The following is a 24,425-nucleotide window of genomic DNA, read 5'->3' on the forward strand; positions in this document are numbered from 1 at the left end:
GAGCCAGGTGCACAAAGGATAGCCTTTGTCCCCGAGTAGCCATCCTCTTGGGGGAGGCTGTGCCTGGAACATGTCATGCACAGTACTCTGCCGCAGGATAAAGGCATCGTGGCTGCTGCCTGGGAAGCTGGCATTGACTGCCATGATGCGCTGCTTGTGGTCACAGACCAGCTGCACATTCAGAGAATGGTAGCCCTTCCTGTTGCGATACTGCTCGCCATGCTCCAGAGGGGCCCGCAAAGCCACATGCGTACAGTCAATGGCGCCCTGCACCAAGGGGAATTCCCCGAGTCTGGAAAATCCCAATGCGCGCTGATGCTGGCTCTCCAGGGCCATGGGGAAGGAGATGAATTGGCTTCTCCTTCTGAACAGTGCTTCGGTCACCTGGCGGATGCAGCGATGCGCGCCGTACTGGGAGATGTTTGCTATGTCCCCAGCAGCGTATTGGAAGGAGCCGGTGGCATAGAAGTTCAATGCCACTGTCACCTTCACTTCCACCGACAGAGACGTCCTGCACCTGAGCTTTGGCCGCAGATCTCGGCGAAGCAGGTGGCAGATCTCTGCAATCACCCCCTTCCGGAATCGGAGCCTTTTAACACATCGCGCGGCACTCATGTTTAGGTAGGAGCGCTGCTGGCGGTATAGCCTGACTGGGTAAGGCCTACGTGGCCGACGCCTGTAGCCCCCTCTGCCTCTAGCCAGGGCTGCCCCTCTCACAATACGTCTGCGAGCCCTACGGACATGGAGCTGCAGCTCCGCGTTGGCACCCCATGCAACCCCCATCAAATCCTGGCAAACACTCTAATTTCCAAATGGCCACTTGCAGCGCTGTTGCCTGAGTCCAAAAATACCTGGCTCTTGCTGCTTGAAACCAGTTAGCTATCCTCCTTGTTGTGTCTCCAGAAATGCGTTGCACAAGACTGTTTTCTGAAATAATGGATGGCCTTTATACTGGAGAGGACGTTCCCTTTAATTAGCGCCCCCCGGGGCCCGCGCTGGTTGTGTTGCGTTCCTTTTTCCAAACGCTCCGGCCGCCCGCCGCACAATGGGGCGGTCCGACTGAAGTTTGCAATCGGGGCGGCCAAAGGGCGTTGCACGAGGATGTGACGTCATTTTCTGCGCGCGCATCCGGGCGGGCGCTAAACTTTGCGCCGGCGCTAACGGGCAACTTAATTTGGGGCGGGGCGCAAACTGCGCTGCGCCCGGGCGCTACACGCATAGCGCCCGGAAATCACTTCTCTTAAGGCGCTAACTGCTGGCGCAAGCAACTGAAAATCTAGCCCGTAGACTATTGAATATATTTTTTGTTATTCAAATAGCTCATTACATAATCTATTCAGGTGCAACAACTGTGACTCATTTCCATTCAATCGGTAGAATTGTTTCAATTAATGCGCCAACAATAGTCCATTTTAATCATTTCCCTTGATGCCAATCTAAGCTTCTATCACTGTGACTTAATGACATTATAAATTATAAATGCATTTTATATTCAACATCAGGAAGGGATTGATGCAGTGACTGTGTCCTTGTTCCCACTAAGGACACGTTCTCAATAATGAAAATTTGCTGCTATTCTTATAACATGTAGACTTCCAAAAGTTAACTGAGCTAAAATTGCAATCTGTTCCTGATAGATGATTTGAACATGTGGTTGCTGAGGCTGTGGTTGGCCAGAATTTCTAACTTTAATCCCTGTTAATTAAATTTTCAATTCTCTGCAGATATTTGCTTGTCCTTTTGAAATTCATTGTAACAGGAATTAAGAAGAAAATATTAACAAGTGCAGCCACTGACTCCTTCGACCATTCACATGCCACAGCCTCAAAGATTCAGATCCCAGAAACCACTGTGATCTGTCTATTCAACCAATCAAATCTGAAAATCAGAAACTAATCAGCTGCAGAACCACGCCACCAAAGACCAATCAGAACCAACTCTGCAGTGACATATTTGATTGGTTGTTTAAATAACCAATCACATTCAAATGAAAAAAATGTTCCTAGGCATAAAAGCATGACAGTTCGTTAGTTCGTTACATACCCCTACATCATATAATTAACTTACAAAAAAAATCAATATAATTCACAAAAAAATCACAAGCTTTCCCATAATCTTTTCCATCGCGCCATCCCAATATTCCAAATTCAACTTCTCAACAAACCCCCCCCCCCCCACAATAAACTCAACAGCCTCGACCTGGGTACACCAGTCCCTGCTACCCATCACCACCACACATCTGCCCTCCAGGACTAGCCTAATTCAAACCCACTGATCTAAGCCTTGATGAGGACGCCATCCCAGCACACCAGTTCAGGCTGTCTCTAATGATTTTGCATTCCCCTGCCCGCTCCTTCCCATAGATCTCTGCTCCTTACTGTCCCTGCCCATCCCCACTACCTTCCTTCTGTGGTTTCCACTGTCCCATAGCTCGCCCCTTGGAAGAGAGGAACAGAGAACAAAAGGGAGAAAGTAGAAGAAACACAAATACAGGAAGAAAACCAAAGAGTAACAGAGAAAAAAAGAGAAAAGTATCATACACCGGGAGAGATGGGGAATCATAGAACTGTCCCTCCAGTCTTCCAGAGGTCCCCCAGAGCACTTGATGTGACTCTGCATACTAGAAACCTGTAAGATGGACATTGAGCTGCAGCATTAGTGATGCCTCTCCAATCCCCAAAAGTTTACCATCCAGAGAAAGTGTAGATTCACAAGAGGATCAACAGAACCTAGTTCAACCTTAGCTTTGCATGCAATCTATACTCCACATTCTATACCTCAAAACTACCTGTGAGTAACACCAAGGAGACATACCAATACTTTACTCATTTATCATGGAACCCATTTAAGTTCGTACCCGTTTATAATATTTGGCTTTTTAGTAGTTTATCCCACATTTTTTTAACCTTGGGTCTACAGGTGTCATGTCTCTGCTGCCAAGAGATTAGACAGGTGACCTGCTCCCAAACTTTATCCAATTCTCAGTGCTTTAGCTAGCCAGAGATACCACTCAGACAGAACACAACTATCCAATATTGCTTCCACTCACTCTCTTCTTTGTCCAACATGGCAAGAACTGAGCAGAATAAAGATTGAACTTGCGACCTTACCACTTCGTGGCACTGCACATTGGTGCCCATTGGGCATTATTACCTCTGAAATATTTACATAAACTTCCCTAATAGTCAAACTCAAGGGATGATTATCTCACTGTTCTCTATTCCAGTTTATCAGTTAGTTGAATTTTTTTTGCCCTGCTCAACCAAATACTTCTGACAAACAGGAACTCACTGTACAACCTGGTACTTTATGTCTCACAATTTAGTGAAGGCCACGCCACACACTGGGACCTTTCATTCTACACATAATTCTGGCACATTATATCTTGCAATCTTCAACATTTAAATGCACATTATAATCTTGCAATCTTCAACATTTAAATGCTTGTCAAAAAATATTTAGTGTTAATGAATAATAGACCTGGAAAATCCATAATAAATAAGTGAGCTGAAGTGCTTCTTTTAGGGGAAGAGGGTATTGTTAAGACTCAAGCAGTAATTAGAAAGCTGCCCCAACCCTTGCAGTTGCTGACATAATACAAAGTTATTAGAAACATAAGAATATAGGAACAGGAGTAGGCCACTGAGCCCCTCGAGCCGTTCAATGAAATCATGGCAGATCTGCGACCTAACTCTATATATCCGACTTAATAAAAAGCTATCAATCTCAGATTTAAAATTAACAATTGATCTAGCATCACTTGCCATTTGTAGAAGAGAGTTCAAAACTTCTACCACCCTTTGTGTGTAGAAGTGTTTCCTAGTTTCACTTCTGAAAGGTCTGGCTCTAATTTTTAGACTATGCCCCCTTGTCCTAGAACCCTCAACCAGTGGAAATAGTTTCTATCTACCCTATCTGTTCCACTTAATATCTTGAAAACTTCGATCAGATCACCCCTTAACCTTCTAAATTCTAGGGAATACAACCCTAATTTGTGTAATCTCTACTTCTTAACTTAGCCCTTGAGGTCGGGTATCATTCTGGTAAACCTCCGGAAATTTTCTCTAGAGCTTCTCCCACTCTGACATGTCGAAACAGGGTTTCTGCCAAACTTCCACCAAAGCTAGGGCAGCAGAACAGGAGAATCTCTGAAGAAATTCCCAGCGTATTGTGGTTTTGTCGATACTGGTCTAGATTTTCCGATCAGTGCTATTTTAATGCCAACAGTGGCGTGGTGTTAAAATACCGCCAATTGGGGACAGTTAAATGCATCATAATAAATGCAATTTTCATTTACGCACATTGATTTGTAGTCCGTGTCCTTATTTTGAACATTGGCCTGGAATTTCCTCGGAGCTCTGGCTGCTCTGCTGCCGTTACTTCACCGGAGGATGGGCGGAAGCCCCGATTATAAGCACAAATGGGGTTTCTGCTATACTTCCAGCCAAGTTATGGCGGCTGAGTAGGAGCAGCTCCGCTGAAATTATGGACTAGTACATCAAGTGCTAGTTGGCGGCTCGTCCCTCTTTTGAATTACACAGGTACAAAATGGTGCTGATTTTGATTTTTAAGTGTAAATCAGTCACAAAAGGTTAAGAACTGTTGTAAGTCCTACCTGAATAATCGTTCTCAAATCTCAGGTGCAAGTTCATTTGAATAATATCCACAGCACAAGGCTCAGATAGCTCTAGGGAGCACAATGATGGTGGGAGAGGAGATCAGAGTGTGAATGAAAGTTAAAGGGATGGGAAAAAAACTAGCAGGTATCAAACAGGAACTGACCTCCCTCAAATTTACTGCTTCATTACTAGATTACTAGATTTACTAGAATGGTACCAGGGATGAGGGACTACAGTTATGCGGAGAGACTAGAGAAGCTTGGGTTGTTCTCCTTAGAGCAGAGAAGGTTAAAAGGAGTTTTGACAAAGGTGTTCAAAATCATGAACGGTTTTGATAGATTAAATAAGAAGAAATTGTTTCCAGTGGCAGAAGGGTCGGTAACCAGAGGACACAGAATTAAGCTGATTGGCAAAAAAAAAGAGGCGACATGAGGACTTTTATTTTTTTACGCAGTGAGCTGTGGTGGTCTGGAATGCACTGCCGACACAGACATGATGGGCCAAATGGCCTCCTTCTGTGCTGTCTCATTCTATAAGTCTATGATTACACTCTGTCTGTTCCCATTAACTGGCATAACAGAGACAAAGGTCAGCCCACCGTATTCAATCTTGGAGACAAAGATGGTAATCTTATTTGAACCCGTATAGAACCCGCCAATTATCCTTTCCATTGACTCAATAGAAATGAAAATCGGGCGGTTTCTATTACAGGCAGGCAATTCAGTCCACCAATTTACTGCCCAAACAATGGTGAAAGTTACCCCCCAAATGTCTCTACCATGGATTATTAAGGGACATTTATGTAACATAGAAAAATAGGAGCAGAAGTAGGCCATTCGGCCCTTTGAGCCTGCTCCACCATTCAATATGATCACAGCTGATCCTCCATCTCAATACCATATTCCCGCTCTCTCCCCATACCCCTTGATGCCTTTTGTGTCTAGAAATCTATCTCCTTTTTAAATATATTCAGTGACTTGGCCTCCACAGCCTTCTGTGGTAGCGAATTCCACAGGTTCACCACCCTCTGAGAGAAGAAACTTTTCCTCATCTCAGTCCTAAATGTCCTACCCTGTATCCTGAGACCCCTCGTTCTAGACCCCCCAACCAGGGGAAACATCCTCCCTGCATCCAGTCTGTCTAGCCCTGTCAGAATTTTATACGTTTCAATGAGATCCCCTCTCATTCTTCTAAACTCTGGTGAATACAGGCCTAGTTAACCCAATCTCTCCTCATACGACAGTCCTGCCATCCCAGGAATCAGTCTGGTGAACCTTCGCTGCACTCCCTCCATGGCAAGTATATCCTTTCTTAGGTAAGGAGACCAAAACTGCACACAGTACTCCAGGTGTGGTCTCACCAAGGCCCTGTATAATTGTATAATGTAGAACAGGTTCCATTCAAAATCCTTTAGATGATGACAGAGTGATGAGGAAAACTTTGAAGTTTATTATTAAGAGAATGATCTTAACAGGGTCATCAGAATAAGACATGAAGCAGAGGGAAGACCTTTCCCTACAGAGAGATAATGAAAACATAGCGGCCTAGAAATTCAATTGTGCCGCACCCACTTCTCAGACGCTAAACAGCTACATAATCCTCCAATATTGTGGGCAGGAAGCGGGCACTCATATCAAGTCAGAAATGCACCACCCACCATATTGGATCAGGCTTCTCCATAGGCATCCAGAGCACATGCCAGAAATATTTAAAGCAATGAATAACTTATGTAAATAAGGATCCTACTCTTGTTGTAGGACCCTTTTCGATTTTGGTATTCCACAGCGCCAAACACGCCACGTGCTAAACTTGCCTCCAAGACAGCTTCCGAGAACCTGGAAGCACGATCTGCAGGCCTTGCAGCCATTTCTCTCTTTACAATCTTTCCCTGTTGTCTGCAGCCAGTGTGCACCACCCCTTTAAGAGGTGCTGGCTGCCTTTAAGTGGCATCAGAGAGGCCCAATATCCATGCCACCAAACAGCCAATGAATAGCATGGATAGGGCTGGCTGCACGCTTGACTCACTGCCTGGGACAACACTACCAGGCCCGTTCAGTGCACTTCCACGCCCCCTGCACGCCCATTGTTGGGTGTGATTAAATTTCTAGGCCAGCTTTTCTTTCCTTTTTTTAATCTGCCATTTATTTTTCTTTCACTGTTATTCATGTTTTTTTGTCTTTCTTTTTACTCTGTCCTCTTCTTTCTCTCTCTATCTATCACGATGGCTACCAAGAATTTCTACTGGCCAAGGAAAGCTCTAATGCTCTAATTTTTTTGCCATTTATTCCTCAAAAACTCAAAATATATTATCTTTTTTTTAAATTGCAGATGATACTTGGTTAGATCAGACAATGTCGCGGCCTGGATTTGATTCACAGCTCTTTCATTTGCATTTTAATTTACCAGAATCTAGAATCATACAGAAGGAGGCCTTCAGCCCATCGTGCCTGTGCCAGCTCATTGAAATAGCTGTCCAATTAGTCCCACTTGCCTGCTATTTCCCCATAGCCCTGCAAATCTAGCTATTGTTAATTATGATATTCTACAGCTCTTTAAGAAACCCCAAATTAATATTGTTATGAACATAAACCAACATTTATGACAGCAGTTTGTACAACGCATCATGCATCACGTGAATTCCTCTTGTGTATAACTGTCGGTCAGTGTATACAGAGTCTAGGAAGTCAGTAATTTTGGTTCCACTAATGCCCATTACATTACTGTATTTATAAATAGAGGCATAAAAGTGGTAGATGTAATGTTTACTAAGTTGTCCAGTATTACCAGCCAATTAACATTCCTCGGGCCCGCCATGGCAAAGAATAACAGCTGAAACTCAAGCGACTTATTTGACAATAAGGTACTTGTTGCTTTACCTTTGCCTTCCCTTCTGCTCCCCACAGCCCCTTAATCTGCAGCAGTTTGAAGTTGTCAGATACACAGGAGAAGCAGAATTAGTGCCACTGCCTCTTATTACATTTCATTACCTTCTTTTTAAAGCAGCCTCTGTCTTGACGAAGCTGCCGACGGTTTGTTTGAGTATCTTCTCGGACTGTGCAAATTCCTCCAACCTCTGGTCAAGGACATCAATTTCACGCTTATTAGTCTCCCACTCAGCCTGGCTTGTCCTGTCATTCTTTGCCTCCTCCAGGCCCTGCAATTGCCAGGAGGTACCGATGGTTACATTAACATTCAGTACATCTGCGCCTTCTTTCCTGGGTGAGATAATACAATAACTAATCTCTTTCACTTTATCGTCTGGGGACTCCATATGTAGGAAAAGCAACGCTGCCTTTCATGCCACTGGGGATCAATTGAACCCGAGAAATATGCTGCAGCCGAGGACTCTTCAGTCTCCAAACAGCGGAGATGTTTTCATTTTGAGACAGCCTCAGTTGGTTTAACTGTGGTGACCTACTGCTCAAATGGCAGCTCCACAATGTGGTGAAGGTGCATTTACTTATTCATGATGGAAAGGGGGAAACTGTCGGTTCCATTGGACAAACTGACATATAATATTGATGGAGCGCTCTGATATTACAGCTTCAGAGAACTCCAACAATGGCATCGTATCAGGAGACCTTCACATTACATTAGCACAAATGCTTCCAATATGTCTCAATGCAACAAGGAAACATTTAGTGCACAACCTTCAAAATCAAATCTTACAAAAATGGTTTATTGAAAATGTTTCTCTGAACTATGTTTTTTTGGAAGTAGATCATTTCAATTATTTTAAAGTTCAGTTGAGCCCATTCTGATATTCTGTGTAATGTTTTGCCTGACCAGAGTCCAAGTACTAGAGAGAGGACTAAAATTATTGGGTGACAAGAACCTAGGGGCTCGATTTAAACAGCCCTGAGGAAGCGGGTTTGGAGGCAGGGTCAGCAGCGAAAATCGGAAAAAATCGTGTCAGGCTGCGAACCCGCCTCCATCCCGCCCCCATGCGATTTTCGTACGTGTCGGGTCAGCTGCTCCCGAACTGACCCGACGGGAAATGATGGGGCAGGTAGTTAACTGCCTTGCTAATCCTATTTTTATAGTAGTTTTTGGTTTTTGTGCTTCTGGCTCCTGTTTCCCGTCTTGCCAGAAACACGCCAGCTGCAAGGAGACGAGTTTCTGAACTGAAATCTATAGCAACGGGATGGGAACCATTTACATCCTCTCATCCTGGTCGTCAGATTCGGAGGAAGAGCAGCTGCGGCAGCTCCACAACCAGCCACAACAGCAGCACCAGCACCAGGAGCGCCAATCTCCTCCTCACCCACCTGATGATGCACAGGGCGGAGGTCCTCAGCGTAGGGCTGCACCTCGCCGCAGGAGATACCCCCAACACAGGGTTTACAGGCAGAGGATCAGCTTCTTCAGCATGATTGAGCAGCAGTGCCAAAGGAGGCTGAGACTTTCGAGAGAGGTAGTCGCTGACATCTGCACAATGCTGCACCAACACCTGCAGCCCAGAGGAGCAAGTGGGCAGTCCTTACCAGTGGCTGTCAAAGTCACCACCACACTCAACTTCTTTGCTTCGGGCTCCTTCCATGGATCAGCTGCAGACATCAGCGGCATCTCCCAGCCGGCCGCAACACACCTGCATCACGCAGGTCACCGATGCCCTCTTTCCAAAGGCGCACAGTTACATCCACTTCTCCACGGATACCCAAGTGTGACCGCGCATGCGGTTGTCAACATGGCAGGCTCGCCAATGGTACAGGACGTCATAGACTGCACACATGTAGCCATTAGGGCCCCCTATCACAACCCAGCTGTATTTGTCAACCGCAAGGGATTCCACTCCCTGAACGTCCAGCTGGTGTGTAACCACAGGAAGATCATCATGCATGTTTGCGCTAAGTACCCTGGCAGCTGCCATGACTCCTTCATCCTGCGTCAGTCTACTGTGCCTCAGTTCTTCCATCCGCCAAACCAACTTTCCGGATGGCTTCTTGGCGACAAGGGCTATCCACTGAAAAAATGGCTCATGACACCGAAGAGGAGGTCATCAAATGAAGCTGAGGAGCGGTGCAATGTCAGCCACATTTCCACCAGAAGCATCATCGAGCAAACCAGCGGCTTGCTCAAAATGCGCTTCCGATGCCTGGACAGATCTGGTGGAGCCTTGCAGTATGCACCAGCCAGGGTGTCCAGCATCATCATGGTCTGCTGTGCCGTGCATAACATCGCACAGCAGCGCGGCTTAGTGCTGCCGGACGAACAAGTGGCTCAGCATACAGCCTCCTTGGAAGAAGAGGAAGAGGACGAGGAAGAGGAGGAGGAAGAGGAGGAGGATGAGGGGGAGCACGCGACCACATTGCTGGCCGTCAAGCAAAGGATGCACTCATCCATGCCAGATTCGCGTAAGCTTACGCTTCAACCACAGGTGGCTGGCACATGGAGAGGAATATAAGTCCAACACTCTCAAAACCCCAGGCATCATCTGTCCAGTAAACGGTGATTTGCGCTCAGTGTCACCACCAACATTGTAAATGGAATTCTCCCTGAGCCCTCACCCTTGAACTTCCATTTCACAGAACACAGAGGCCACACTTTAGGTGATCTCAGCAGATCATTAAACCTTTTTCGCCACTGAACCCAAGTGCGTCTGCGCACACACACCTCAACCTCGCCTCCTCAGCAATTTGCAGCCAAGCTGCCTTGCTTTGCTGAGGAGGCCTCATCCTTCCGTTTCCAGGGAAGAGAAGCTCCTGACGTCCTCTAACTCCCTCCACAAGAGCATGGCGGGAGCCCTCATTGAACCTGGGTGCAGCCTTAGTTTTTGGTGCTGCCATTCCCGCAGCAGCCAGCACTTTTAACAGAGAAAAGCTAATGTTTCTGCAAAGGGGACACGGCCCCTTTAAATCTTTACTGAGACAACGCCTCATCAGAGGCGAGAACCTGACACTCTGCAAGCAATTGCACGTCAGCCGTAATGAGGCCAATCAACCTAAAATATCATCTGCGGGGCGGCGGCAACCGGGAGTGGGTCCGGAAGATGCAGAGCAGCGGGCCCGCCGTCAGCCCGCCTCCTTCATTAAAAGCGAGCCTTAAGTGTTAGAGTACTAGAGAGAGGCATAAAAATATTGGCATAATAATGGAATTTTAGTGGTGATTTATTTTCACTGTCTATACAAACAAAACGTGGCATCCTCGTTCTCTGGGGATAAGAGACAACAACCTAAAGCTCCCTTTGGTTTTCGGGAAGAATGTGCTTGACCTGTTGCCTTCCGTTGCCAGATAGCGTGAACTTTGAAATTTATTTGTGAAAATGACAAATGTCAGTGGGGGGGATTTTCATGTCACTACTGCCCCATTTGTGTTTAAAAACGGGGCAACAGAGGGACCAAAATTAGCTAAGTGGTGGAAGCGCCAATTTGCCAATACGTTGCCGCCCATTCCAATTTTCGGGTGGGCCCCCACACTGCTGGCCAGAGCGGACTCATACATATATGTACAGTGGGGTCAAATAACACAGTTAGGAACCTTATGGCCATTTTCGCCTCTGCCAACCTGACGGCTGCCACTTCCTGCTCCCACCCACCAAACATGGGCGGTACAAGTCGAGGGGCAGCCATTTCCAGCTATAATTAAAGGGTTCCTCAGCTGCTCTTGGGTAAAGCTGTAGAAAGTTTTAGGAGACATTTTGCTCGCATTAGTTTATCACCTAAGATAACTTTAAAATGCTCGTCATTGCTGCCAGACTTTCTGAACTCTTAGGGGCGTCCAGCATCACACTCATTTCTTCATTGTGGACGTTCTGGGAACGCCACTCTGAAAAGAGGAGAAGGAGCCTGAGCAGGAAGAAGGCGTGAACAGAGCTGCAGCTGGAGGGAGACCAAATAGAAGGAAGACAAGCTCAGAGGAATCCTCACCTTCCCAACAGAATTTATAGGCCCAGACCTCTGGGGAGCAGTACATAAGAAGGCTTCACTTCTCTGGGGAAACCGTCAAAGAGTCGTGTCAGCTCCTGCGACAAGACCTGGAACCAAATGCCAGAGCCAGCACAGCATTGCCTGTTGCAGTCAAGGTCACAACAACCCTGAACTACTTCGCATCAGGCTCCTTCCAGGCTGCCACGGGTTACATCAGCAACATGTCAATCTGCAGTCCATGCTGGTAGTAAGCAGATGACTGTGTTCTAGAGCAAACAGTTTCTTCACTTTCTCCATGGACACCTGGAAGCAGCAAGATAGGTGTCTGAGGTTCGCACAGATTGCAGGCAGCACCCTCAGTCCAGGCCTCATTGACTGCACGCATGTCACCCTTCAGGTTCCGTCACATGGCCCCCCACTCTCTTCATAAATAACAAGGGCTTCCACTCCATTAATACCAACCTGCTGTGTGATCACCAGCAGTGCATCATGCAGGTCTGTGTCTGCTTTTCTGGGAGCTGCCATGATGATTTTATCTTGCGGCAATCCTCCATCCCGCCACTCTTTACCTCTCCTCAACAAGTGAGAGGCTGGCTGTAAGGGGACAAGGGCTGTCTCCTGCACACTTGGCTCATGACTCCTCTTTGGAAGCCATGCTCCGCGTCCAAACTGCGCTACAATCCGATCTATGGTTCAACCAGGAACCTGACTGAGTGGACCACTGGAGTCCTCAAACAACAATTCCGCTGCCAGGGCAGATCTGGCTGCATCCTGCAATACAACCCATAAGGAGTGTACTGTATGACAGTGGTTTGCTGTATGCTGCATCACTTTGCTCTGCATAGGGCCACCATTAGACGAGGACATTCAGCATGATGAGGGAGAAATTATCTCCCTTTTAAAAAGTGGGTCCTAAAGTCTGCATCTCTGTCCTCTCCAGCAGAGCTGGGACCAGAGCTAGCCCTCCGGGGAGCTCTTTCCTGGGCTGTCTGTGCCATTCTTTACCTGCTCCGGCTCACTTGTGCTCAGTGATTCCCCAGTACAGAAACCTCTAACTCATTACCTAACACACGTGGGGTGTTGAGTTTTGTGCTGGTGCTTGGAAGAGTGAGTGATTGTGCATCTTCAGGAAGGTCCTCCTCCTGTGCATCTTCAGGAAGGTCCTCGTCCTCAGTCTGTCTGACTGGAGCACCCAAGTCGTCTGATTGAGCTGGAAAAAAGGGAGCGGTGCAGGGGTTAGGACGTAGTCGTAAGAGTAAGCACTAGCAGATGAGTGGCAGCGCAGTGAACCAGCAGGTTGTCATGCTGTGTGTGTATGACTGAGTTAAGTAGAAAAGGGAAAGGCAGTGAAGATGCCCAAACACCCTCTTGTGCAGGGCCTCCAGCCTCGCCATCTCCGATGTTGCGTGCTCTTTGCCAATAACATCGATGGCGGCCTTTTCCATTACGGTCAGTGGCTATACAGTGGCAGGACGCCCTCCTGAGCTGGTTGTCTCCCTCCTGTTGTGTGCCAACTTTTCCTGCAAGAAGTGTGGAAGTGCATTACTATGTGCCCAGGACAAGAGCTATCCACATGTATGAGACAGTGTGCATGATGACAGGAAGAAGCAGCGTGAAGCCAAGAGGGAAAAGTGGCTGTGAGGGCAGAAACAGGTTTTGAGGTTGCCAGGGCCAGCAGAAAAGAGGTGCAAGTGAAGTGATGCCATGCTGACCTCAGGAGAGCCACGGCTATCAGGTTAAGGGAAGGATTGCTGGTGCTGATGCAAAGGTAGGGGGCATGTGACAGTGAGTCTTACCTTGCCAATCCTCATCAGATCATTAAATTTATTTCTGCACTGCAACCAGTCTGGGGACAATGTTGATGACATTAATGTTTTGGGTCTACTCTCCATGCCTGTTCATTCATTTATATGGCACCTATCAAGACCTCAGGATGTCCCAAAGCACTTTACAAAGCACTTTTGAAGTGTAGTTGCTGTTATGTAATGGAGGAAACGCGGCAGTCAATTTTGTGCACAGCAAGGTCCCACAAACAGCAATGAAATAAATGACCAGATAATCTGTTTTAGTGATGTTGGTTGAGGGATAAATATTGGCCAGGAGACCAGGGAGAACCCCCCTGGCTCTGCTTCAAACCAATGCCATGGGATCTTTTACACCCACCTGAGAGAGCAGAGAGGGCCTAGGTTTAACGTCTCCTCTGAAAGGCGGCAGCTCTAACAATGCAGCACTCCCTCAGTACTACACTGGACTGCCAGCCTATATTTTGTACTATGGAGTAAGACTTGAACCTTCTGACTCAGAAGCGAGAATGCTCCCACTGAGTCACGGCTGACACTTATGTATTTTAAGAGCTTTCTTACATTGATGGTGACGCTCTCTTTAAGAATGAATTGGTTTGGTACAGATATATAAATTTGGTACAGCTGGCATCAAGTGGTGTGGAATACAGTGACAATAATTGGTAGTGGTTCATGTAGATGACATTCGCTTGTCGGGCTTTCATGTATTAAGTCAAATGTTAACGAATTAAATTTAAAACATTGCTGAAAACAATGCTGTAGAAATGGATTTTAATTCACTTTTTGAGCACCTGCCATAATATTTGTAATCATATAAAGTTTGTACTTCAGGAGGATAAGAGTTTAGAAGACAATCATCTTCCAATTTACAGCTGTACGTACAACAGAAAATGCTGGAAATACTCAGCAGGCCAGGCAGCATCCGTGGAGAGAGAAACAGAGTTAACGTTTCAGGTCTGGGACCCTTCATCAGAACTGGAAAAAGCTGGAGATGTAACAGATATTAAGCAGGTGCAGAGACGGGCGGGGGGGGGGGGGGGGGGGTTAGGAGGGGAGGAAGGAATTGAAAGAACATCCTGTAAAAATGTTGCAAATGGGAATGGCAAAATCATACAGCATGAAAAATGGGGGCAGGGAGTATTATCTGAAATTGTTGAACTCGATATTGAGTCCGGCAGGCTGTAAAGTGCCTAATCGAAAGATGAGGTGCTGTTCCTCGAGCTTACGTTGAGCTTCATTGGAACAATGTAATAGGCCGAGGACAGAGAGATCAGAGTGGGAGTGAAGCAGTGAATTAAAGTGGCAGGCGACCGGAAGCTCAGGGTCACCCTTACGGACTGAACGGAGGTGTTCCGCAAAGCGGTCGCCCAATCTGCGTTTGGTCTCCCCAATGTAGAGGAGACCGCATCGTGAGCAGCTGCACGTATTCTTTCGTAAAGCTAACCTAAAGTTAATTTAGCTAAAATCTGGATAAATATTAGTGATTTATTTTAACACAACGATACAGGGCCCACAAATCCACAGATCCTTGTAAGAGGGGGAAAGTGTGCCTGGAAGAATGCAACAGAAGTGCCCTTCCTCAATGAGATGCCAGAGGGTCTTTGGTGGGGACAAGATCCCTATCGACCAAAGATTAAAGTGCTCCAAAAAATCTGGGTGGTAGGCTTACGGTAGGTTGCTCTAATTTTGGGGTCTTCAGGAGGCCTAAATTGGAAGCCATGCCGACTCTCGGCGGGTTTGAGTTCCAACGGACCGATTGTGCGCAAGCTGGGCAAATCTCTGGTGTAGCTCGGGAATGCACCAAAATCTGTGCAAAATCAGGAGAGTTGATTTAAGACGCATCCTCCCACCCCGCACAAATTACGTGGATGGAAACCAGTTAGATCCAAAGTCCGACTCAAATTATGGCCCCCTGCCAGAATTGCTCTGCGTCACTGCCTTCTCTGGCCCCCAGAATTTCTGGCCCATAATATTTTGCACCTACCTGTTCTAAGTCTTGAATTCTTGCCAGCAGCATTGAATGCTCCTCTTGCAGCATTTTTAGAGCTGCTTCTTTAGTGCGCAGCTCTCCCTTTAAAGTGAGTGAGAGTTGGCATTCCTCTTTCATCATGGCTTCTAAAGAGATTACCAGTTGAGACTGACTGGCAAGCTGAGTTTCCACCGCTTTCTTCTCTTCCCGCAAGGTGGTTTCTACTTTTCTTATTTCACATTGCTTTTCTTCCAATGCTTCCTCAAGTTTTCTCCTAAAGCTCTTAACATTTACCTCAGAAATTTCAAATTCTTTTATCTTCTTTTTCAACTGCGTTTCAAGGTTTTGCTTTGCTGCTTGACAGACAGACTCTTTGAACTCGAGCTCTTCAATCTTTTTGTTAAGCTCTGCCGTTATATTTGTTCGTTCTTTTCTCTTCAAAAAGCCAAGCTCGTCAAACTCATTGATTTTCTTTTGAAGTTGCACCTCCACGTTAGTTTTAGCAGTTTCCAACTCATTTATCCTAGCCCGCTGACATTTTATTTCAATTTTCACTTCCCTTTCAAATTTTTCAAGGTTAGAGCACTTCATTTTCCAGCGATGCAGCTCTTCACTCATCCCACGTTGTTTGACACCCAGTTCTTCGTTACGTTGTGCTAGCCTTCGTTGAGTCTCTTCCATTTCTTTCAGTAAGATCTCCTGCTTGGAGATCCTTGCCTGTAGCTTCGCCTCAGTTTCTTCTTTCATATGGAGCAGCTTTTCCATGCGAGCTATCTTTTCCTGTAGGATCCTGGTCTCTCCTTCCTGCATATCTTCCATCAGCTCTTCCAGCATCTTGTTTCTCTCCTGCAGCTTCCTTTCGCTTTCTTTTTGCTGTCTTCGTTGCTCTTGCAACTCACCAATCTCTTCAGTCAAACTTTCAATTTCATCTTTAAAGTCTTCCACTTCTTTGCTTTTTTCGTTCAACTCCATTTCAAACCTGCTTCTCATCTTCACAATGGACCCTGCCTTGTCTATTTCAGCCTCTGCCATTCTGCTCAGCTCTGTTTCGAGTTTTTCCTTTTCCTTAAGAATCTCTGGAGAAATGTGCTGTCTTTCATGAAGTAGGCTCTCTGCACTCTTGGTGCTTTGCTTGAGTTCTTCCACCGTCTGCAAAGTCTTTTTTAGAGTTTCGTCTTTCTCTTCAAGTTGTTTTCTGAGGCTCTTAATTTTGCCATTTTGCTTACTTTCGACTCGTTTAAACTGCTCGTTCAGTTGTTGTTCAAAATGCTCCCAATCTCGGACAGTTTTTTCCAGATCTGCACATTGCTTTTTAAATTTTAGTTCACTATTCACCCTCTCTTCCAGGTCCATCTTTAATTTGGCAGTCTTGGATTCAGAACCATTTCTGGATTCTTCCATTTCTCCTATTTTCTGAGTCAAAGCTTTGTTAATTGCCTCAAGCTGGGAATGGGCTTCGTCGCGCTCCTTGATCTCATCAAGCAACATTTTGATTTGCTCCTGGTGCTCTTCCTCAGAATTTTCTTTTTCTTTCTGTAACTGCTCTACTTGGCTGTACCTCTCCTCCAACTTGCTTTCAACATCTTCTTTCTGCTTTGTCAACCGATCCAATTTGGCACAGCGCAGGCCAAGCAGCCTCTGGTTCTCTTGGTTTTGCAAAAGTTGCCCTCCGAGTTCTTGGACCGTTTCGGTTAGCTCCTTCTCGCTCATTTCTTTGATCTTTAAAAGGCCTTCTAAACTTTTGACTCTTTGAAGTAGCTCTGTTTTGGCACTGTGTTTACCTGCAGTTTCCTCATCACTGCTGTGAGAGTCCAGTGATTCCAGTTCCCTCACAGAAGCCAGTTTGCCTTTAAGGGCCTCACACTCGAAACGAAGTTGATGATGTGACAGTTCCATCTCACTGAGCTTTTTCCTCAAAGTCGCTGACTCCTCTGTCCTTTCCCCCAGTATAGCCTCGTTCTCTTTTAATTTCTCTTCGAAAACCTTCTGATTGTCAACAGCTTCATTTCCTCTGAATTCTGGTTTTGCTAAGCTTTGGAAATTCTGTAATTTTAAAATATGCTCTTCAAGTTCTGCTATTCTGTCACCTCTGTGTTTGGTTTCTTCTCTTAATTTTATCAGTTGCTCTTGTAAAGTTTTGATATTTAAATCAGTCGACAGTTCCCCTGGAAAAGACACAAAATGTTCTCTTCTCTGTGGTTCTGTGGGAGTCCCTGAAGCGTGTGGCTCCTGTAATTGGACCCTGCTCTTCTCTTCAGTATCGGGCTTTTTTCCCTCATCACTCTGCATTTTTATAAGTTTGCTCTCCATCATTTCTGAATCATTCAGGTATTTTTAATTTTCATCTAATTCTTCTTGATCATTTAAAATCAAATTGTTGTCAGAATGATCTTTCTCCTCAGTAAATAGATATATATTTGAAAAATCTGAATGGCATCTTCCAACGTGGATTTAGCGTGTGTGCATATATCTATTTTCTGCTTGTGGTCTAGTTTGTCTTTAGTAGAAGCTCGGAATTTGGTCAATGCCTCCACTTCAATGTATTCTTTTTGCTTTGTACACTTTGAAATTTGCTCTGTCTGCTTAGCTTTATCTTCTGTGAGCTCTCTTGCAGTCTAATGGCAAAGGGAATGCAAAAGTACAGATGAAAGGAATATTAAATAGACGTCAATCATTAAGAAATCCAGTCTTCTTACAAAGCTATATGGATTTTTCTCTTCAGAATCAGGTGTGGAAGTTTACACCCAAAGCTTATTAACTTTTCTTCTCTACACCTCCTAACGGTAGGCTATCTGACCATGGAAAGTCTCATAGCTGAGCCTGTTCCTGTCCTCCCATATACTGTGTGTAATACTGGGCACCACACTTTAGGAAGTCGTCAAGACCTTGGAGAAATGTGCAGAGGAGATTTACAAGAATGATACTAAGGATGTGGGTCTTCAGTTATGTGGACAGACTAGATAAATTGGGATTATTCTCCTTAGAGCAGAGTTTAAAGGGAGATTTAATAAAGGTGTGCAAAATTATGAAGGGTTTTGATGGAGTAAATAAGGAGAAACTGTTTCCACTGGCAGGAGGGCACAGATTTAAGATAATTGGCAAAAGAACCAGGGGGGAGATGAAGAGTCATTTTTTTACACAGCGAATTGTTATGGTCTGGAACGTGCGGCCTGAAAGGGTGCTGGAAGCAGATTCAATAGTAACTTTCAAAGGGAATTGGATATATACTTGAAAATGAAAAATGTGCAGGGTTACGGGGAAAGAGCAGGGGAGTGAGACTAATTGGAAAACTCTTTCAAAGAGCCACACAGGGCTCCATGATTCTATGATGTGCACACTTTCCACAAAGTGGATAGCATTAAGGTACCGTGGTCTATTACTCCCTTTCGTAAGGAGAATTGTAGCATTCTCTCTGCTATGTCATTGAGATAATCTAACTCAGCGCAGAGTGGGTAAGGGTTTGGTATCACACTGGAAGCTGCAATTACCCACTGAGCCACCAGGAGAACTTGAATTTCTTCTATTATATTACAATATATTTATTAGATCTTTAAAAACTAAGGTCTATTAAGACACAGTGACAAATTCTTCTATTCATACAAGTAGAATTAAAAGGACATTAACTTGAAAAGCCATATATTTATCTATATATATTAGTAACATATCAAATATGTCTTGTAATAAATATTGAGAGAGCTGATTGCTTATTGCTTAATAATAAGGTTAATTTAACTGGCCAGAATATGGCTATGTTACCAAAGATCCTAATACGTATGTGCACACGACAATCCCGCTAATTACAGGGAGGCGGAGAGGGTGCGGAGGAAGCTGAAAAAACCAGCAAGTTGGGGACGGGGAGATTCTGCCGAACTTAACGGCACATTTTTAATGTTAATTTTTAACAGAATTAACATTTTTTAGTTCCGTTTTCTACCAGGCAGCCAGCCTAATCCCTTCCGGACAGTCTCCAGCAATCGGGAGGTCAGCAAACGCGGCAGGGGGGAAGAGAGAGGCCGCAATCGGCATGGGGCAGGCCGAAGGCTTCCTTGAGGGGCTGTGGGGAGTACTCCTGCTCCTTCTGGCCCACAAGGAGTGCTGGAAAAGGTACTTAACCTTGTGGAGTCAACACCTCCCGCCTGCCTTTCACTGCCGGGTTTTTCGACTTCTGGGAAACCCGCGCAGCAGCAGTGAATTTTAAATAGGGCTCCCAATTGCACTGTGGGAGCCCGAGTAAAATATGTTAATGAATTGTCCCGCTTCTCCCACGGTGGGACACTCAGTTGCCCCACTATCCGTAAAAGGCGCGGGCGCGTGTGCGCCGTGTTGGGGATGCATTCCCCGTACTGAAGTCTTTAACTCCTTCCCCTCACCCCCTGATCCTCTCCCGCCTGTCGTGTGGGGTTAATATCGAGGCCAAAGTCGCTGTATTGGAGAAATCCTTAATAATATATCAGCTCTGCATTTTAATAACCCTTATACAGCTATTCGTTCATTTAGTAAAATATAATGAATCAGACAAGATGAGAGTGGGCAATTTAACAAGCTTATCCTGGACCTGAACAACATAATTGATCGGTTCTAGTGCTCAGTAGGAATACTTTGCCACCATTTGCACGGGGTGTATTTGATGTGCAGTTGAATATCTTCAGATCTATAAAGTGGCTAAAACCGCATTCAGTGAGTCAGAACATCCGGGGCATCAGGTTGATGAGCAGGTAATTGTTCTAGCTCAGACTGACCAGTACAGCCCAGCAACTGCCATTAGGTATCAGGTACGATCAAGTAATAAGTAAAGTCCACTAACCTGTGATTCAGGAGACTGGCCATCAGGGCCAGAGGATAAAGGCTAAAGAGAAAAACAGAAATAAAAACAAAAACTGAAAACATAAAAATAAAACGGAAAGTAAAAGGAGACAAGGTAACAAGTGGGAAAGGAAAAGAATAAGAGAGAAACAAGGAGAGGTTTAAAGAAAAGTATTAGCACGAGATGAATGTTTGCTAATATACGTACATAAACATGCTGCTCATCTGCAAAATTATAAGCAGACAATATTTTCAGGTGTTCATTGTTACAGATCTATTCATAATTAAATTAAAATGAATAAAAATGCATTTTAAAACCAGCAATTGATGTTATAATACTAAAAACTGTAGATTAGACTTATTACACTGTCAGATCTCACCTTTTCTTCTATTTCTTTGATTTGTCTTTTCTGAGTTTCTATCTTGTCTTCCAATTCTCTAACTCTCTGCAAAGGAAGAGACCACAGACTGTTAGAACCTAAACAACAACCGATCCAGTAATGTGCAAATGTAAATGCAGTAACGAGCGTACAATGTATCTGTTTCGTTATTTCAATAAACTTGCAGGGAGAAATATGTTGTATATTCATAACTTTATAAAGAATTCTATTTTTTAAGTTTTCATTTTTTTTAAAAAGATTAATTGCTAAGTAATTGGTGATTTTCTTGCCAGTAAATTATAAATCTATTTAAAAGGATCTTTTTCTTATTCTGGATACTACTAGGGGGTGCAGTACTATTTTCAAAGCAAACTACAGTCATTTTCCAGTAAGCATTCAGAAACACGGTACAGTCAATCAACTTTCAACATGTTCCATAACTCTTGAACACTTTCCTTCTTAATATAAAAACCTTTATAGGGGCTGTTTAATTAATAACAACCAATAAATACCCACTCTATTAGAAACACAGCCACAACACGCAATACAGGGAGAGGCAGACATGAAAAGGCAACAACACTGAGTTATCAGAATCGTTGCACAGTGTTCCGACAAATGGAGATTAACAGCTCAGTTGATAATCTGTGCGAGGACAAAGGCCAATGTTCTCGCCAGCTGCTTAGCTACTGCCTACTCAAGTGTTAAAACAAGCGCAAATGGATTTCAAGTGGAAGTATCGCAGTATGCTTTTACTTTCTCACTCGGGAAGCATTCTGATTCCAACAACAAGTGGAACAAACTCGATACTTTACAACGATGCGAGCAGCATTTTCTGAAGAAAAAGTCTCATTTCTTCTCAAGAGGTAAGCACACAGCTGTCTGTCAAAACAGTTAAAGCAACTGACCTTTCTTGGGCAGTTTGCTTCCTCCCCACCTCCACGCTTTTCATCGAATGGTCATTTGGTCTGAGCAGGCACAAGCACAAAAACTCCCAGTGTGCCTCCAGATCAGGAAGCTCATGTGCACAGAGTTACCATAGGAACACAAGCTTAGAGGAATAGTAAACAAATCGTTCTCTCAATTGTTGTACTTTAGAGAATTTGTTTGATCGTTATTGGGAGTAAGAAGATCCGAGAAAGGAAACTGCTCCAGCTATTTTCCCAAACACAGTGAAATGCATTTCCTTTTTGTGAACGGTGGCAGATCAAGGATGACAACCATATGACACCAGCAAATTTCTAAAATATAAATAGATAGTGCTTATATGTGGCTATATAATATTTCATATTGTAACAGTCCTTATAGAGTCTTGTGTTACTGAAACTCCATGGCCAAGGAAGTTGAACCTTTAGCGCCGGCCATTAAGGCCGGTTTTGCCGCCTTGCTTCCGCCCACTTCTGGTGCAAAACGCGGTGGCCGTTGCCTGTGCTCACTGCAAGTATTTTAATTACCAGGAGCGTGACGTCAATCAGCGTGCAATGCCAAATTGACACATGCTCATCGATTTTGGACGTCGCCACTCCTCTTACTGCCCGTGCGTGCAGCCATTGACAGCGCGTAGAGCCGGCAGAAAACGGCGGTGAGCTATAAACCGTACAGTAAACAGCTGCTTAGATAACTGGTAACTATGGAGAGCTCAGACTATGTAATTGGAGTGAAAGCTGCTTGCAATGAGCTGCATTAAATCTCCCCCCAGCCAGTCAAACATTACAGGAAATAAATACTTTTAAAACAAAATATACTGCACAATTGTAAGAATCTCAGGAAAAAAATTGAAGCTGCATTTCCTTAAATTTTATAAATAGAGGGGAGGGGAGAAATTCGTGTGGTTTACGCCTCACGTTAGCGCCACGAGATGGCGCTAAAATGTCGTTGACAGCTATAACGACAGCTGATGCCGGTTCCAGCGCCGCACGCCATATTGGTATTGCCGGTAGCGCTGCCGGTAACCTTGCTTGCCAGGGAGCTCGCCATCATGGAGATCGTGATGTCAGTGAGCGTGCAACGCTCACTGGATGCCCAATCTACCAACTTCGTTTTAGCCAATGCTGGAGAAAACAACGACAGGTTGAGGTGGCGGGCAGCAGCAGGAAGCCGGCTCCAGCGACGCTATTTAAAGGGATCATCACCAATCGCTCGCACCTGACAGGGTTTTGCAGTTTGAGTGGCTGTGAGCTACTTCCTGCTACTGCAAGAGTTTTCTTTAGTAATTTGAAGGTTATTTGGTATCAGGGAGTATTCTGGCAAGTACAAAACTCCCTCATTATTTTTGAAAAGCTTTAAAGTACAACACTTGCTAAAAATCATGGGGCCTGTGCTGGCAGTCGACCTCGCCCTCCAGCATCTATGACAGAGAGTCATCAATTTCTTCATCAGCGGATCCTTCCAATCTGCAACAGGAGACATAGCTAACATCTCACAGTTCGCCCTTCATCGCTGCTTCCGGGAGGTCACTGAGGCTCTCTACAGCAGGAGAAGGGTCTACATTGGCTTCCCGATCACCAGAGAGAAGCAGGACGAGCGTGCATGCAGCTTTGCCATGATAGCGGGATTCCCCATAGTGCAGGGCGCCATCGACTGCACCCACGTGGCTTTGCAGGCACTGCATAACAATCCTGAGATCTTCCGTAACCACAAAGGCTACCACTCACTTAATGTGCAGTTGCTGTGCGACCACACATAGCAAATTCTCAATGTCAATGCCCGCTACCCTGGCAGCAGCCACAATGCCTTCATCCTCTGCCAGACCAGTGTGCCAGTACTCTTCCAGCTACTACATCAAGCTTGAGGGTGGCTGCTCATAGACAAGGGCTATCCGCTCTCCAGCTGGCTCATGATTCCCCTCCGCAACCCCAACACTCGTGCCCAGCACTCATATAATGAGAGCCATGCTGCCACCAGGAACATCACCGAGCAAACCATCGGCTTATTGAAACAATGGTTCCACTGCCTTGACCACTTGGGAGGAGCCCTCCAGTACTTGCCAGAGCGGATGTCCCATTTCGTGGTGGTCCGCTGTATGCTCCACAACTTGGCCATCATGAGGGCGCGGCCCTTGCCAGCAGGGATTGTGGGACCACCTCAGGAGGAGGACAAGACAGAGGAGGATGATGATGAGGAGAAGGAGGAACAGGAGGGAGGGAGGAGGCAGCGCGACAATCGGCCTTACAGGCAAGCTGTCCATGACCGGCTCATCAGACGGCAATTCGAATGAATGAAACCCCAGACCCCTGTTGCTCACCACATCCCCATCATACCATCGTTGTCTCACGCCATATCACAGCATCCTCCTGGGCACAAAGGTGAAATGAGAGTCCACAAAATATTCCAAACACCATTAATAAATTTATCTATAAACTTATCACACATGTCGCACATATGATATGAATTCTAATAACCAATGACCCTTGTGCATGCCATAGTTGAATAGCTGTCATTGTGTGCAAGGTGTGAGATGTGGGTGTGAGTGTTGCTAGGTAGAGATTGTTGGTGGGTGAGTGCTGGGGATGTGGTACATTGAGCAGTGTGTGAAGCTTGTGGTACAGATGGTGGTATGTAGCATTTGTTGAAGCCTTCACTCACCCTGACCATCCACGTGAGCTCATTAAACTTCCTCCTGCACTGGGTGTGGGACTTGTGACCACAGTACTGCCCGTGACGTGGTGTGCCACCTCCCTCCACATAGTCCGGTAGACTTGTGGTGAGGGCCTCCTGCTAGTTGATACAGGACCGCTCACCTTGTGTCCACCGCTAAAATCAATGCCTCCAAAGCTTCCTCGGAAAACCTCTAGACTCCCTGAGGCGGCGATCTGTCATCAGCATTTGTAAATAAGTGCTCCTTCTCTTTGCCCTTTTTTTTATGGTTGTTGAGGCAGCTGCACACCCAACAATGCTGAGAATGAGATGCTGTAGCATCAATGGACCTCCCCTTTAAGTGGTGGAAAAAGCCTGTGGCAATCATTACTTGCATTTAGACGACACCCGAT

General features: G+C 45.4%; 2 protein-coding genes across 8 annotated transcripts in view; both read right to left on the reverse strand.

The window, feature by feature from the left end:
- The window catches only part of LOC147122627 (uncharacterized), a 191,627-nt gene extending 174,058 nt beyond the window's left edge, over positions 1–17,569 (reverse strand). For all 3 annotated transcript variants that reach the window (XR_015081008.1, XM_086007983.1, XM_086007975.1), the window contains exons 1-2: positions 15,272–17,569; positions 7,607–7,773 (exon numbers count right to left, since the gene is read on the reverse strand). Coding sequence is in view for 2 of the 3 variants with exons in the window: in XM_086007983.1 (XP_085864109.1) it covers positions 7,607–7,773; positions 15,272–17,569 (2,465 nt within the window). In the remaining variant the exon portion in view is untranslated. The remainder of the gene's footprint in view (positions 1–7,606; positions 7,774–15,271) is intronic.
- Positions 17,570–17,625: 56 nt separating this feature from the next.
- Positions 17,626–24,425, reverse strand: part of LOC147122628 (janus kinase and microtubule-interacting protein 1-like) — a 546,134-nt gene continuing 539,334 nt past the window's right edge. For 4 of the 5 annotated variants that reach the window (XM_086007999.1, XM_086008029.1, XM_086008019.1 and 1 more), the window contains 3 exons: positions 20,440–20,505; positions 20,061–20,102; positions 17,626–17,871 (listed from right to left, as the gene is read on the reverse strand). In XM_086007999.1, the coding sequence (XP_085864125.1) occupies positions 17,626–17,871; positions 20,061–20,102; positions 20,440–20,505 (354 nt within the window). Of the gene's footprint in view, positions 17,872–20,060; positions 20,134–20,439; positions 20,506–24,425 lie in introns of all 5 variants that reach the window. The other variant, XM_086008040.1, reaches the window with a different exon arrangement.

Source organism: Somniosus microcephalus, chromosome 2, assembly GCF_052327205.1.
Source record: "Somniosus microcephalus isolate GS21.2 chromosome 2, FLI_Smic_1.0, whole genome shotgun sequence".
NCBI classification, from domain to species: Eukaryota; Metazoa; Chordata; class Chondrichthyes; order Squaliformes; family Somniosidae; genus Somniosus; species Somniosus microcephalus.